A 17500-nucleotide genomic window follows, 5' to 3' on the forward strand; every position below is an offset into this window, starting at 1 on the left:
CAGACACTAATTTGAAGAAATTAAAAGCTTATTTATTTCTTGCACCTGTGGTTTGGCCAATTAGTCTGCTGATTAGGAGCAGCTGGTTCAGAAAAAGGCTGGAACACATATGCTCTTGCTATTTAATTCTGGGATATTTTGCTCAGAGCCATGTGATAGAAGAAGCTTTTCACTACTTAAAATGTGGTTGAAACAGTTTTTTAAAGCTGGCATCAGCATTTCTGTTGTCATACTTTCTGGATTTGGGAGTTGATTAAACATCAAAAGCTCTGAAGCTTAAAATAGTTAAATCTCTTGTTTGCAAGTGTACGAAAACAAAGTTTTAGACATAGGCTAGATTAAAAAATGATGCTCTATCTCAATCTGCAATATGTCTTCCAAATTCGGTCTCCTCTGTAAACAGAGTTATTGAGCTCAACCTAAATTGGCCTATTTATACCGAGTGTAGCTGCCAAGTGTCATCTGAGTTTCTTACATGTAGCAATCGTTTCTATTATGAAGAACCTTACATGTAACATCAAGTGTTAGTTGGCCATAACAATTTCTAATCATTTATTTATCTATGTGTTTCAATTCATATTTACAGTAACTGAAATATTGTGCGTCATCCGTGTTTCATACCAGCTCTCCGATAGTGCATAAACCATCACTAACGGGACTCACAAAAACTACGGTATTTCGTCCGGACGTGCCTACGATACGCGTCCTCGTTGCCGAACTGCAATGGGCACTGCACTGGGACTCACTAGTTTAAGGCCATTTTAAACAAGCGATTTAGGGCTAGGTTTAGGGTTAAAGGACTAGTTCAGTCAATTTCAATATGCTGTTGTATTGTTCACGCTATCCTTGACTTCTCAGTACCCGATGATGCCACATTTTTCAGCTCAGCCCTTTCCGAGATATGAGCAATAATGGGGGCAGAGTTTGTTTACATCTTTTTTTAAAAATTAACATAGGCCTACTCTAAATACTTTCCCAAAAGCTACCGCTGTTTGCTAGATGTCTGCTGATGTTTCATAACCTTTTGGATGTTTTTGGGAATAAATAAAAATGTTTTTTTGAAATGTAAACAAAGCGCTGCCCCCATTACAATGACCAGGATCTCTGAAACGGCTGAAGAAGAAAAAAAAAATCTCAGGTACTGACAAGTCCAGGGTAGTGTGAGCATTACAACTGCATGTTGAAATTGACTGAACTTGTCCTTTAAGGTTAGGGTTAGGGTTAGGTTTAGGGTTAAGGTTAGGGTTAGGTTTAGGGTTAAGGTTAGGTTTAGGGTTAAGATTAGGGACAGTTAGGGACAGTTAGGGACGGTAGGGATGGTTGTCATGGCGATGAATCAAATGTCGTCTGCAACAAGGACGCGCATCGCTATTGTGACGTAGGTACGTAATACCGACTCCGAACAAAACACCCTAGAATTTCATTGTCCCCATCACTAACATTCCATGAAGTTACTTTACTCCACTCTACATAATTGCTTATCAGTCTGAGTTTACTTTACCTGTTTGCCATTCACATTTGTCTGCCTGGAAGTCGGCCAGCTCCTCATTTCATATCAATAAATTTGTCTGAGAGGAGTAGTACTCGCTACTGTGGGGCCACAGACTAATTCATTGGGGGCACAGGACCCATTCCAGCTCCATTTGATTTGTGAGATGACAGAAAACTCTGCTGTGGTAACCCTCTAATGATCAATAGCGCATCATTTAGGGGCTTTTTAGTGGTCGGGAGGAATTGACAAAACTCATTTTGAACATCTCAGCAGGTTAGCGGCAATTTACTTTCAAAGTTTTCGTTTATCACTTTTCTATTTATAGTTAAGTGCAATGACATAAACGGTGAGTTCAGCTTCATTACAAAAAAAACGGTCTAGAGTTCAAGTTAATTTATCAGTTTGTTAAGTCAGACCTGCCTGAAGTAGATTATAGTCGTCAAAGTCATATTTTAGTGAGAGAATATTATAAAGACTACACCCATTATGACAACAGATTAAAGATTTAAAGTAAAGACTTACTGTATCTGTTTACCCTTACATGGAAATGCAAATAGGTTACTGGTTGACTTCTTAATATTAAATCTAACCCTGTACGCAGTAGCAAAGCAGAAATGTTATTCATGATTTTGTTACTCTTCTGTGGGTAACTAATGAAAACAAACTGCCTGGGAGCCTGGAGTTGTTGTAGTGATGGTAGCGTTTGCAGTCAACAGTGAGGGCTAGGTCTCCTGTGTTAGCGCTATGTGAGCCGTGTGTGTCCCCTTCCCCTCGTACTGCTGATGGCATTAAACAAGACTCAGCACGTATAAAAATACATCAAATAAATACCCCAGACCACTGATCATGTGTCTCACACATCTCTCTCTCCTTCTCTCTTTCACTTCCTCTCTTCCTGTCTCTCTCTCTTGCTCGCCTCACACATGATAATCTCTCACCTCGGAGATGTCACACGCGCACATTCAAATGTGTATTAGTCAAATGCAAACTCAAAGTATTTATCCAAACTCTGACGTAGGCAGATGTAGGGTAGTGTGGGCTTTCACACGTACATGCCCAAGCACAAATATGCACGCACAGGTGCGTACACAAACACATGCACACACGCATGCACGCATGCACGCACGCACGCACGCACACACGCACACACACACACACACGCACACACACGCACACACACACACACAGTGACGTGGCTACTCAACATGCATTGTTATGTGTCAATATGTCACCCACGCCACACACCGAACACACACACAGACAGACAGACAGACAGACAGACAGACAGACAGACAGACAGATAGACACACACACACACACACACACACACACACACACACACACACACACACACACACACACACACACACACACACACACACACACACACACACACACACACACACACACACACAGTGACTTGGCCACTTGACATGGATTGTTAGGTGTCAGTATGCCACTCATTTCAGTCTTCCCACACCAGTTTAGGTGTCCTCTATGTCAGCATCTATTTAGCACAGGAGTTTATCCCCTCCTCTGTGCGGGGGCCACAGTGTCAATCTGTCAATCGTGTCAATCATCACTTTTCAAACAACCGCCTGGCACAGAATGATTTGTGTGTCACATACAAAGAGCTTAACTGTTCATATGAATAATGTCACAGTTGTACACACAAACACAGACATACACAAAATGATGCCATCAGAATACAAGGGAATGGCAATTCTGTTGATGGTAACAGTTTGTGTTGCTATTCTTAACCAAGCAATTAGACGTTCTGTCAACGTGGCAAAAGAGATGAACTCTAGCAGCAGAAAATATGTTTTGCAGGGCGCATTGCTCCATCATCGCACTATAGGGGATCATCATGGCTGGGCCATATTCTGTCCCTCAAACAATCCATGAGTAGCAAACACATTTTTTTCTGAATCTGTGTAGCAAACCTTTGGTGCACGCCTATTACGGTGACAACACAGCTGTGCTGACAAATTATGTGCTGCAGTAAAGCAGTTTGAATGCCAACTGTTGTTTCTATCCACAAGCTTCAGCTTTTTCTATAGGCCTACATTTCATGTTATAATCTGGTTTGCCAGGCTTAACTTCTCATACTGTACTTCCTAGTCTGAAATAATACCTTTCATGCCCACATTTAGTTTTAATATACTGTATATGTATATGGGGGTGGTCAACTTCCTTTAGACAAGACAGTGAGGAGTAGGACAGAAAGCGAGTAGGAGAGAGAGATGGGGATCAGGAAACGAGCTCCAGACGGAAATCGAACGTGCCGCAGCAATCCAGCACCCAGCTGCTTAAGCTACGGCTGGGCCTTAGTTTATTTTTTAATCATTTCAGCTTTCCCATTTAGTTTTTGAAACCACAGCGCGGTGCAGTGCCTCCCTCTGCATTAAAAATGGTGATGAAGTCTGAGCTCATTTGTCAGCCGTGGAGGTCGGCCAGCGCGGTTGGTTGTATCAATAAATTTGCCTGAGAGGACTGGAGTAGTACTTTCTACCGTTGGGCCACAGACTAATTCATTGGGGGCACAGGACCCATTCCAGCATCATTTGATTTGCGAGATGACAGAAAACTCTGCTGTGGTGGTAACCCTCTAATGATCAATAGCGCATCATTTGGGGGTTTTTAGCGGTCGGGAGGAATTGACAAAACTCATTTTGAACATCTATCTCAATGTAGGGTAGGTAGGTTCATAGCAATTCACTTTTAAAGTTTCCTGACATCACTTCTGTCTTCTATATTTATTTTATGTGATAAAAATGATGAGTTAAACTCTACAACTCCATGCAGAGTTAAAGTTTAGATCAGTTTCTTGCCGTAGACCTGACTGGAGTAAGTCATAGAATTCAAAGTAATGTTTTACATAGTAAAAAAAAAAATAGGGAGTTAATATTTCAGAGTAAACTCTGCAGGTAACCAGTGTAACTCTACAGCACATGGTATTGAGTCAAATTAACTCTGAAAATGTTACACTGAACAAAGAGGAAAGTAACGTTATTTTTGAGTGGGACCAAATGTTATCTGAAACATTGTTATTTTCAACAAAAAATATGGTCAAACTTAATTTCTGTAGTTGCGGTTGTCTTCCCAAGGATTTCCAAAGGCACACTGCTAGATTAAATTTAAAAGCCTTTAATGTGATTGTGATGGGTTGATGCTTTGCGAACAAGTCGCTTCTTCCTATAGCCTATTCTCTAACACTTTCCCAAGTCCCTATTACAAAGAGAATGTTCAAGTAATGAAATAATAATCAAGTAGCAGGTACAGGGCTGGATTAATGCATAGGCTAGATATCGCTGCAGCCTAGGGGCCCCACTTCCCAGGGGTCAGGGTGCACAGTAAGCTGTCTAGGGGCCCCGGGCCATCTTTGAGTCTGTCTTGTACTCACTCGTCAGCTGGTGTTACTCCATGCCACACACAAAAACATCTTACACCCAATATGGTAAAACTAACAACTTTCACAGGTTATGAGATCTACAATCATTGATTCCTAAAGGCCACAATAAATAGTTCTCCTTGAAACATTCCAAATGAATATTACTTGAAGGTTGAACAATGTGTCCCTCTTGTGGTCATTTTGTGAACAATCCATAGTTTACCCTATGTATTCTACTATGTACACATGAGGTGCTCTGAAGAAGACATATCAATCAGTTACAATGTGCAAGTTGGAGTCCACAATGCAGTTTAAAATGTCTTGCATTAAGTCCTGGACGTGTGAGTTTTTCTAGTTCTAAGTGACTATTTTCCTTGAGCCAAAGAACACCTGCTTTAGAGATTAAGAAAAACCAAAGCAAATCTATCAAACCTTTGTGACACTGGAGAAAAAACACATGACATGGACACTATCATAATTTTGTTGTCACCATAATGGCAATGATCAAGTAGTAATGTGCTACTAAAGACTGTCGTTATTGTCATATATGCAGTTCTGCCCTTGTTTTCTTACTTTCTTCCTTTATTTCATTTTTAGTTTATCAATGTTAATTCCATTCTTATTATTATTTAGTTACCCAATAATTTCACATCTTGTACAACCACATCATCTCTTGGGGGCAGGCCTCCATGCTTCATGAGATGCTCCCCTCAGCATAGTGCAGCTCTCTCTAATGTTGTTATTCATTTTTAAATGATTACTCTCCCCCTCCTCATCTCTTTGTTTCTATAATAATGTTGTACTTTTCAACATACCGTGAAGTATTCGACTTGAGGAACGGAATACACAATGCATTTTTGAATATTTTTCAACGCATTTCAAATCACACGTTTTGTTCTGGACTGTGTTTGCTGAGTGCATAATTGCCATTTTCAGTCATTATTAGGGCTGTAACGATACACTCAACTCACGATTTGGTTCGTCTCAAGATGTATGCCCTACGGTTCGGTACACCTAGAATAGGTTACAAGAGGCTACTAATATATATTTGTTTAAATATAATAATGATGATGATGATGATTTGAAGCTTGGAAGCAGTATCACTCCATATCTTGTGGTTGTTTTCTGGACTGATGGTAACAAAACTTTGAAGAGGTGTATCACGATACTGCCTCCTTGTATCACGATAAAGTATTGTGACTTGTGACTCATATCGTGTGTATCGCGATTTTTCGGTTCAATACAATACTGTTATAGCCCTAGTCATCATCATACCATTGTTGATATTACAGAATTCAAAGGCTGCCTTGTGTTTCTTTAAGCCAGTTATAGCACTGCTATGCTAGTATCATGCTGACAGAGGCTTCTTGATTTCTGTGGTGGGCTTTGGGATATGTATGGTGATTTGGCCTTGTTGAGTGTCTACAGCATATCACTGGAATAGTCTTGGGACTCTCAATTTTCCATGGTCATTGTGTTGCGACCTAAAATTGTTTGATGCACTATCGACAAATGTGTTGGTGTGTTGTAGTGTTGTAGTGTTTGCATGTGACATAGGTGTACTGACTGTATTCGTGAAATCAATGTATTCTAATAATTATATATTTTTAAATGATTTAAAAAAAATCACATCTTCATTTCACGCTGACATAAGCATGACATGAGCATGTCTCAACCACTAGAGAGGAGTATTATCAATGCCTTATCTTTGTCATTATTCAATACCATGTCTTGTGAGTTAAAGGTGAATGAATACATTTGTACACCACAGCTCTGCAACCCACCAAGGACCCCTCTTTTGGGTCCCAAGTCCAGACCCACAATGTAGCCCCTTAATGCACGCCGTACCTCCTGTGGCACGCTGTAATAGTCATTGAAAAGTTAACTACCATAGTACTACAATACTATGACATAACACAGGGCCTTTAGTAATGCACTACAACTTGGTCATTGCCATTCTGGTAACAGCAAATAGTGAATAGGCCCCCCGGCGACCCACTCTGCAGTAAGAGGCTACGAAACACTGGTCTGTAGTATTTGCATCAGGGGGGGTGATGAGGCCCATGCACTGTGGGAAAGGGCTGTTAAAGGCAGGCAGCCACAGCAGCTGTGTTGGTTCGTATTCTGTCTCGTTTCAACATGCCAGTCCGAGATTTCATCACCTACTGTATCATGGAGACTCTCTCTCTCTCTCTCTCTCTCTCTCTCTCTCTCTCTCTCTCTCTCTCTCTCTCTCTCTCTCTCTCTCTCTCTTGCTCGCTCTCTCTTTCTGTCTCTCTCTCTCTCTGTGCGTGTGTGTGTGTGTGTGTGTGTGTGTGTGTGTGTGTGTGTGTGTGTGTGTGTGTGTGTGTGTGTGTGTGTGTGTGTGTGTGTGTGTGTGTGTGTGTTTCATGTATGTGTGTATTTGTGTGTGTGTAAGAGACAATATGTATGTATAGTGTGAATTGTCTAGCTTCTCCAGACAGGCCCATACATTATTCAGGAGGAGACAAACAAATAGTATAAAAAGCTGCAGTGCATCATTACTATATGGGCAAAGGCTGTCACAGGACTGCTGCCATCAGGGCCGCCAAACAGATTTAACTGGGCCCGGGACAAAGTCATCTGGAAGGGCCCCTAATCCAAAACATAGGCCTACAATGTAATGAAAACTCAATTTTGGGCCCCCAGTCTCCGTGGGCCCGGGGTAACTTGACCCCTTTGCTGCCCCCCCCCCCCCCCCATCGACTTCCCTGGCTACCATACTTAGAAAGCACAGCACAAAAGCTAGAAAATACATTTCTAACCGAACCAAGACATAACCATATAAAAGCAAGTACCAAACCAAGCATTTAAAAAAAAAAATCAGACAACGCAACGCCCTTATGATTGTACACTCTTCTAAATATATATATTTTTTAAAATAGTGTTTATTCTATCAGCACGAATCAAACTCAATCAAAGGTAGACTATCACTGAATTATTACCAGATAAAAGTTGCTGCACTGCAACTGGCTGGATCAATAGCTGGTATCATTTTTACATGCACGCCAATTGCATATGCAGCCTGCCATTTTGTGGCCTCAGGTGTAACCTGCTTTATATGGTCAGTCGCGAGGCGGAATCAATTCAGCAATGATGGAAATGTGTCATTCATGTTTGAATTAATTCAGTGTGCGTCGGCACCGACGTACTTACGTCAGCGAGTGTGCGGAGGGGCCCTTTGCAGTGACGTTGGAGGAGAGACTGCGAGAGACCCAGACCCGCGCGCACATGTCTGTTTATTGCGGGTGTGCTGTTTTTGGTGTGCTGTGGTGCTGTGCTTTCACTGCACAACGCCGCCCTCATGTGGAAGGAGAAAGGCTTTGAAGACACACACATACACACACGCTCCCTTTGACTTGTGCTCGTCATGTTGCCAAGAAGTGGAGTGTGCGCCCTGCCCCTGCGCAGTGTGTGAGATTGGCATAGTGCTGGTGCTTGGAACCGATTAATTACGCGTTTGACATTGATGGACACTCACACATTATTTGTATTTAGGCATTTCAAAACAAAGGCACCATCAATCACCTAGAGTTTGGGCTCGCTATTATTAAAGTATGGCTATACTCCATCATCGCCCACGCACCCAAAGGGATTGAAGTCTCTTCTTTCCAGCGCTGTAAATAACTTTTGTGTACCACCATTTCACAATGGTGTGTTTATTGCCGTATGGTAGTTTGAACAGGATACAGTTGGTGCCATATAGGAAGCGTTCCATTCACTTAATCATCATGGTGTGATGTGACACCTCGTCTCATTTCCCCACAACAACTGTTTCTGAAAGAGATTTCTTACATTGTCATGTTCACGATGTCATACCAAGCTATTTGGCATCATGACACGACTAAATACGACAATGTATGACCCATAATCCTATTAACTCACAACATGATCCCTACATGTGTGAAAATGAGAGAGCTTGTCACTCCAGCCTCCACAGCAGCGTGCAAACCACACCGCACGCCCCCAAAGATTGTGTCACTCCTTTGCCGGAGGGCGCTACTTTCGCTTTAAATTCAGCCTCCAACTGACGTAGGCGATACCTAGCGTTTCCCTCCCCTTCCCCTCGCTCGCGTATCAATAGGATTTTTTTTTAACATATCGTCGCCTGGCTTCCCTTGCACCCCAAACCGTTATCACCGAGGATGAATATCCCGCATTACCTCATTCGTGGCAGTCCTGTCACTTACCCCCGCGCACTCGTACCGGAGCTCTTATTCCGTGTCCGTTTATGAAAGCAGAGGCATGGGCAGGGAGGAATTATTCTGACGTCCTTGTGCAGCGAAACGACTGACTGAGAGGCCCTGCTTTGCTTTCTTACCTGCTCATGTTCATGATATTTGAGGGGGGAAAGTGTCAGTATGTATCGGTTCGGCGTGTTGAACCCTATTGTCTGCGCCCTCCCGGCTCTGTCCATCCTCTGAACTCCACCGAACCGAGCCTAGCCTGTAGGTGAGTCTGGATCGACTCGACGCGGCTACTATGCCTAATCAACCCCCCAGTTCATGAAACAGTGTTAGATTGCGCGGATTGACAGAGGACCCCACTAACCCCAATCAAATGAAGATTCTGAGGCTTTTCCTAAAGAAAGGAGCTCATATGCTGCAGTGTCTTTGTGGAAAGCGATCGAAGCAGACTACAAGCACGAGCGGTGAGACATCTTGCATGCTTCCTTCCCTCGCGCCGCGTTGTGCTGTGTGTGCTGTAGTGACTGAAGTGATTGGATGGAGTTAAATGTGTAGTGGTTCTGTGTAAAATGTGAAGCGCTGTCTTTTCATCTTTTCGTACACAGTTTCCTTTCCTTGATCACCGTTTGGAGTTTGGATAGCATGATAAGACACTCCTTTTGTTTCGCTGTGTCTGTATTACGCTTTGTTCGATATCTGAACGCCCCTTCAATGAAATCTAAAGGGATCTTTTCATTTGGACCACTTTAGCTTGTAGCCTAATCGCTTGGCTTTTCTAAATTAGCTCTGTTATGTAGCAGCGTTTGTCGATGTCTTGCCCGAACCAGAAACTGTGAAACTTTAACTCTGCCTGTTGTTGTTTGTAGAACCACTTTCGCGTCTGTATTTTCTTTTCTTTTGTTTAAACCCAGGAAATGTTATAATTAGCATGCTCTTTATTTATGTCCCAAACCCCACACTTGCCCAAGTGGAATAATGGCAACTATTCGTTCCATAGTCTGAAACAACATGGTGCTTAAATTAAGAATCATGTAAGCAAAGCTAATTGCACAGGATGCCTTGTAACTCAAACCTTGATTGCCTTGATTGTTGTCACCAACTATCTTTGATTCTACTCAAGGGCCTGTAAACAATAGTTTATACCATCTTGTCTTGTGCGTCACCATCACCAACAACAAACAATTGCTGGAAGAAGACATGTCATCTTGTAGAATTATGCGCCACTTGCGAATCCAGGACCTTGGACAGCGCTCAGGCAAGGCACCCATGCTACCCTCCTAGCGAAACGTCTAAAACAATCTCCCCCACAATACATTACCAACGCCCCACACACCGCCCAGTTTTATTAGAAACCTGCAGTGTGCCTGTTGGTTCCTGATTTTTTTTCTCCATTTCATTTCTTGGCCACGAAAAATGATGTGAAAGCACTTTTTTTCTTCCTGTTTGTAACTGCAGTGGCATCTGAAAGAAGGTCCCTCTGCGTACCTCGTCTGATTTTTTTTTCGCGCGCGTTTCGAGCACCACCGGACTCTTGAATTGTATTTCAGGAGTTTACGCTGCGTTTGCAGTTTTTCTCCAGGGCAAGACGCCACCCCATGGGGACCGCACATGGTCCCTGCTGCCTCCACAACACAAGAAGGACAAACACTGCAGTGAGTGAGTGAGAGAGAGAGAGAGAGAGAGAGAGAGAGAGAGAGAGAGAGAGAGAGAGAGAGAGAGAGAGAGAGAGAGAGAGAGAGAGAGAGAGCACTTCCGCCATGGGACAGGGAGGCAAGTCATCCAGCTTGAGAGAGGGGTCCTGACCAAGTCACTCACCGCTCACCTTTCACTTAAGACAAGGAAGGGAGCTCGCAGACTATTCTGGTGTTGGTGTTGTGGTGTTGTACAAAGGTCGCAGCCACAAAGCCCGTGGGAAAAGATAGGTTGGTACTTAGAAGTAACCCTGCTGTGACTTTGCCTCAGGGCCAGGAGGTGTTTTCAGGACATTATCTGCAGAGACTGCATCCTCTGCACATCAACTACCCTAAATGATCTGATGATTTTTTTTTCATACTTTAAAAAGGGTATCATCTGACGAAACTTCACCCAAGACATCCCAGTCCTGTGCCCTGATACTCACAGTCCCCTTGGGAGGGGAGGGGGGGTGAGGACAGCAGTGCAGCACAGCACAGCACAGCACAGCACGGTGTTTTCCGCCTTTTGCATTTTTCCCCCGGCCTGTGAAGGATTTTTTGGAATCCTCTCACTTCCGCAGTAAACTGAGCCGGAAAAGCGACACTTTCCATGTTCTCTCGTCGCAGGCCCGTCCTGCCAAGGTCAGGGGGTTTGGTGTCTCCTGGTTGGCTGTAAATCCTCCCCAGAGCACCGCACTCTCTTCCTGCCAGACCCGGGGCGGACAGCCTGTCACAAGACCTGGCAACCTTGCTGAAGTGCTTGCTGCTCAAGGGTAGTATATACGTATGTGCAGATTGTAGTAGCGGAGCTTAAGATTGATGCCTGTGTTTTAAGCATGCGCACACACACACACAAGCGCACAGAAAGTCGTAAAATCTTTACAATGATGCAGTAGTATTATCCTCTGTGTGTTATTTTGCTGAAACATCCTTTCTGTTTTTCTCTGCCCTTAACCAAGCTCAATACCTTACTCATCACGTTATTGAATACTCATTTTTTATTGTCGGTTGGGGTCTGAAACTGATATAGCCTGAAGATTTTAAGCTCCACGGTTTCAAAATACATATTTAAGCGGTGACTGAAAGTTTGAAAGTCAGTGTAAAGTCAGTCCCGTATGAAGTAAACAGGAGAGAGAGAGAGAGAGAGAGAGAGAGAGAGAGAGAGAGAGAGAGAGAGAGAGAGAGAGAAAATTCAGTAGAGGCAGAGAGGGTAAAAGCTGTCAAAAGAAATGATACATCTCGCAGGCCAATACACATCCTACGTACAAGCCACAGTGCACTTAGGCACATGAAGGTAAAGAAAGTAGTAAGGCCCTGCTGTGGCCGAATGGTAGGCCGAACGATTCCAGTCAGTCCAGTTGCCGATCCTTCCCCGTCTCTCTCTCCCCACTCATATCCTGTCTCTCCTCCACTGTCCTGTCAGAAATAAAGGCAAAAAGCCCTAAACAATATACATTAAAAAAGAAAAAAGAAAGAAAGTAGTAAGACACAAGGTTTTAAACAATAATTGATGAAGTTGCTTGGTTCATTGAGATTCCCGGTATGCTAATTGTATATGTGTGTGGCACTTTATCAAACAATGTAGGACAATCCACTATTTCACTATGCTTTCATTCAAATCCAGAGTGGGCATCTTTTGTACTAAAAGCTACATAGCTAAGTGTCTTTTTTGCCATTTTTTTTTTCATTGTAACATTACCTCCGGATAACCTCAGTTACTGTCAACACCACACTACCAGAGCTTCCTGTCTTTGATATTCATGATATTCATTGTTCATTGGGATATTCATTGTTAACCACAGTGCTTGCTAATTGCAGATGTGTGTTTGCTTGTCTGCATCATGTTTCACGAGGCCCGTGGTGGCTGCCCTTTTGATTCACTCACAGCTGACAGTCCTCTTAAAATTCAGCTGCAAATGTGTTTGTTTTAGGGGGCGGCTGATGCTTGTTTTGCAGTTTGCCGAGTTCCATCTCGCTGCTTTAGTTGTGGCTCTCCTCCAGCAGCATGTCAGCTTGGCTTGAGCAGAGGCCAAAACCAAGACATCTCCTCTCCTCTTCCAAGACACATACGCTATCGCCCCTTCTCCCTTCATTAGAGCAAGTGTGGAGAATCCTCACTACCTTAATGTAGATGTCAGTACTTGAATATACTGTTCAATAGTTGAATCACTCTTTCTTGCTCTTAATGCACTAAGTGTAAGACATGGCCCTTGTAATACGTTTGTTACAGTACCAGAATGGCAATAGCCAAATCGTTGTACTATATTACTCTGTGTAGGACTCTGTGTCATGTCGTAATAGTGTAGTACTATGTGAAGTCTTTTCACAGTTCATCTTGCCATAGCAAGAATGCCCAGCAGAAATGAGAAACTCAGAGTGGCATGTGTCCCTTATTAGGTAATGTAGATCAAGATAGTGCATGTGAGTAGTGCAGATGGCGTTGCCGGCGGGCCTATTCACTATTTGCTGAAAATACTCAAATACATCATAACAACATTGTTATGACAGTACCGGGAGCCTTAAGTAACAGATTAAGACAGACATTACAATTTTAGTGACAGTAAGGTTATAACACAGGCTCTGTGCTGAGGGGTTAACGATACAAAGGCTGACTCGCTTCCATGTATTGTATATTTTGTCAAATGTAGATATCACTTAACCCCTTTGCACAGAGCAACTGCTACAACCTTATTACCACCAAAATGACAATGAGCAAGTCATCTCATCTTACGGTAATCTTATGTCACAGCAATGTTGTTATGATGTAGTTGAGCCTTTTCCGCAATGAGTGTATTGTAGACAGGCCCATCTGCACTACGAGGCTTGTAAATCTTTCTCACCCGTACTTACTGCAGTTTCACCTGTCGACGGGGGCCTGTTCACTTTTTGCTGCAAACACTCCACTACATCCTAACAACTAGAGATGCACCGCATCCTGATATTTAGGATCCTGCCGGATACCGGATCCACTGCTTAATATCCTGCCGGATCCGGAACCGGATACTGGATCCTACAAAAGGGTTGAAACACATAGCCTACTCGCACACGTGGGCCCTTTTTATTACGTTGCCTCAGACTATTTTTTAGACTCATTGGCCTACTGCCACACTGCCTGCACTGGCCGCTTCCAAAGTTCTTTTACTCGATGCAGCAATTGGGGTTGTGAAAGACTGACTGAAAAACCTAGACTAGAGATGCACCAGATCCTGATTTTTAGGTAACGGATCCGGATCCTGTGAAAAACCCTATTATCCTGCTGGATCCGGAACCGGATCTTGGATCCTGTGCATCCCTACTAACAACATTACTAAGACAATACAGAGAGTCTTGCCTAACCAATTAAGACTTGGTCAATACAATTTTGGTGACAATAAAGCTGTATAACAGAGGCTCTGTGTTAAAGGCTCTTGTAAAATATCCCTTGTCCTCCTCAAACTGGCTATGGGCTCAGACGTGGCAATATGAAGCCCATAGATCAGGGGTCCCCAACCTTTCTGGGTCTGAGGGCTACCAAGGGCTACCAAGGACTACTGCGGGCTATCCAAGGGCTATTTTTGTTCAAAATCCTCTACTGCTGTCTTGGCATCATTCTCAAATCACACTATTATTAAATGATAACTTGCTGTTAGGTTATAAAGAATAAATAATATCATATTTAGTATAAGAAAAGCATTAACTGTGAATAAAATCTGTTAGTTGTCACTGTGTAATAACATTCTTGGTGGGCACTTCAGAAGCTTCTGGAGGGCTACCTGGCGCCCGCGGGCACCACGTTGGTGACACATGCCATAGATGTTTTTAGTTCATGGCGTGTCAGTCATACATTTATCCTTATATCTTGAGTTTGTCTCACTATTTTGAAAGAAGTTAGGCAAAGATGGCACATGGACCTCTCCTCGTGGACATATAGTACCAATGTCAAATTAAAAGTCGATAAGATTACTGGTGGCCATTTTACATACTCATGAGAAATAACAAGTTTGTGAATGGGCATCACAAATAATGAACACACTGTAGAAAATGTTACCCACTGCACCTTTAAGTCATCCTTTGCCTCTCTGAAACCTAAGAAATCACATCAATCAGCACCTTGCCTCTGCAGGACAAAAACAAAACCTCTGTAATTATAACCTTTTGGAAAATAAATATCAGGCCCCCGGTGTCATATAGGACTCTGAGATGGATACTTTGGACTTATATATGCTACATCAGGACCAGATCTGCTTTCAAGTTGAACTCTGTGTTATTCATCCACTGTGTGTGTGTGTGTGTGTGTGTGTGTGTGTGCGTGTGTGTGTGTGTGTGTGTGTGTGTGTGTGTGTGTGTGTGTGTGTGTGTGCGTGTGTGCGTGCGTGTGCGTGCGTGCGTGTGTGTGTGTGTGTGTGCGTGCGTGTGTGTGAGAGAGAGAGAGAGCGAGAGAGAGAGAGAGAGAGAGAGAGAGAGAGAGAGAGAGAGAGAGAGAGATTGTGTGCGCATACCGGTGTGTGTGTGTTTGTCAGTTTGTGGGCTCCTCTAGGTCCCTGCTGAGCTGCTATCAGTGATCAACACTGCTCCTCTGTGCTATGACTCTCCTCCACCTCCTCCTCCTCCACCTCTCTGCCACCTCCACCTCCTCCTGCTCCTCCTCCACCTCCTCTTCCTCCTCCTCCTCCTCCTCTTCCTCTTCCACCTCCCTCTTCACCTCCCACTCATATCCATCACCCCTCCATCTCTCCTTCTCTCCATCCTCCTCCTCCTCCTCCACAATGTTAGATAAGCTCAAACTAAAGCGATGACCAATTAAATCACCCGAGAGATGCTGATTATGAGCTCAGCACACATCTATCCTTCTATCCATCTTATCTTTCCCTTGCTTTTCTTTTCCATTTCTTTTTCTTTAAAAGGCCCCTGCGGCCACAAGAGCTGAAATGTGTAGCTCTGACAGGCGAGGGAACCTTGCAATCGGTTAGGGTGGGTCCAGGCCTGCCGCTCAGAAAAAAAATCAGAAACGTCTCCGTCGGTTGGGTTCACGTCTGCATAATCTGTGCCACTCCGGTGCGACACACTTCCAAGACTATACATCATCCTTCTGCAGCGGAGGCGGGCAAGCAGGCGGTGATGGTGGTGGTGGAGGCGTGGGACAGGGCCGCTGACAGCTTTGCCGGGGCCCGGGACAAAGTCATCTGAAAGGGCCCCACAACCCAACACGTACAATGTGAAGAGGACCCAATTTTGGGCTCCTTCTCTCTCTGGGCTAGGGACAAGTGACCTGTTTGTCCCCTTCCTGTCGGTGTCCCTGGGCGTGGAGGTAGGGGTGCTGGGAGTCGAGGGTCTGGGAACTGGGGGTTGGGGGCCGGGATACTGTAGCAGCATCGAGGGCAGGCAGTGGTGGAGGTGGGGCTGGGGGCCCACGGGCCGGGGGCGGGGGGCAGGGGGCTGTAGCCCATGCAGGCCCTGGGTCTCTCATGATGGAGTAATGAAGTCACCGGAGCTGGGATTGGGTTTCGCTGGCCGTGATGATGGTGGCGGTGGCGGTTTGGACGGCTGTCGTTTCGCATCGGGGGTTATTAAGCATGGTAATCTGAAATCAATTCGCCTGCCGTGCCGTGTGCCTCGCCCGCCCAAGCCCCGGCCCTCGCTACTCTTTCTCCTTCTTTCTTTCTCTTTGTCTGTCTCTTTTTTTCTCTCTCACTCTCCCTCTCTCTCTCTTCCTCTCTCTTTCTCTCTCCACTTCTCTCTCTTTCAATCTGTGTCTCGCCCAAGCTGGCCCCTCTACTTTTTTCTCTCTCTCTTTCGCTCTCTCTCTTTCTCTGTTAGTCTTTCTCTTTCTATCTCTATATCTATCTCTGCCTTCCCCTCTCCCCCTCCCTCTCCATCTCTCTATCTCTATGTCTATCTCTTGCTGTTTCTCTCTTTCTTTCTCTCTCTCAATCTCTCTCTGCCCTCCTCTTTCTCCCTCCCTTTGTCTCTCTCTATCTCTATCTCTCTCTGCCTTCCCCTATCTCCCTCTCTCCCTCTCCATCTCTCTATCTTTATCTCTTTATCTTTCTCTCTCTCTCTCTCTCTCTCTCTCTCTCTCTCTCTCTCTCTCTCTCTCTCTCTCTCTCTCTCTCTCTCTCTCTGCTGCTCTCGCTTCCACAGAGAGGGGGTTGTAGTGGAGGACCAGAAGGCCCCATTATACCCATCATGCCTTGCAGCATTTATACTGAGATACGCCCTGTGGAGTGAAGAGCAAAAAAAGGTGATTGCCTACAATGGACAGCGTAGCAATAAACTTTTACTCCTTTTGACAGCAGAGGACTTCGCTGGCCTGACCCTGAATCTGCTCAGATCTGAGCGTGTGTAACTGAGTGTCTTGTCCTTTTTTAAGGAGGCTCTGTTCTGAAAACAGCACCTCAAAACAGATTAGGGCTAGTGCTTCTTGAATATTAATGCGTTAAGACATGGCCCCTGTTATAAGTGTGCTGTTAGCAAAGTTGTTAGCAAGTTGTAATGTGTTTCTAGATACGCTGTGCAATGTCACAGTAGTGTAGTGCTATGCAGGAATGGGCATCCTGGATTCACAAGCTACAATCTCAGTTCCATGTATGCCAAATGACCTGTTTATGTCTGTCTAATTAGGACAATAACCTGGTTGAGTTGGACAGATAAAACATGTCATTTGGAATCTATGGCCCTTGATTATAGCTTCAGAAAGAATCCAGGTTGCCCATCACCGGTACTATGGTAGTAAAGTTGTTTTCAACAAGTTACAAGT

The 17500-nt window shown here is 44.2% G+C and overlaps 1 protein-coding gene across 3 annotated transcripts in view; it reads left to right on the plus strand.

The window, feature by feature from the left end:
- Window positions 1–17500, plus strand: part of fgf12b (fibroblast growth factor 12b) — a 132881-nt gene that overhangs the window by 38749 nt on the left and 76632 nt on the right. The window contains exon 1 of one of the 3 annotated variants that reach the window (XM_063205469.1): window positions 7899–9555. The exons of the other annotated variants lie outside the window; for them this stretch is intronic. Within the exon in view, the coding sequence (XP_063061539.1) occupies window positions 9465–9555 (91 nt within the window). The 5' untranslated portion in view covers window positions 7899–9464. Of the gene's footprint in view, window positions 1–7898; window positions 9556–17500 lie in introns of those variants that run through there. 3 annotated transcript variants of the gene reach the window in all.

The sequence above is a fragment of the Engraulis encrasicolus genome, chromosome 8 (genome assembly GCF_034702125.1).
Source record: "Engraulis encrasicolus isolate BLACKSEA-1 chromosome 8, IST_EnEncr_1.0, whole genome shotgun sequence".
NCBI classification, from domain to species: Eukaryota; Metazoa; Chordata; class Actinopteri; order Clupeiformes; family Engraulidae; genus Engraulis; species Engraulis encrasicolus.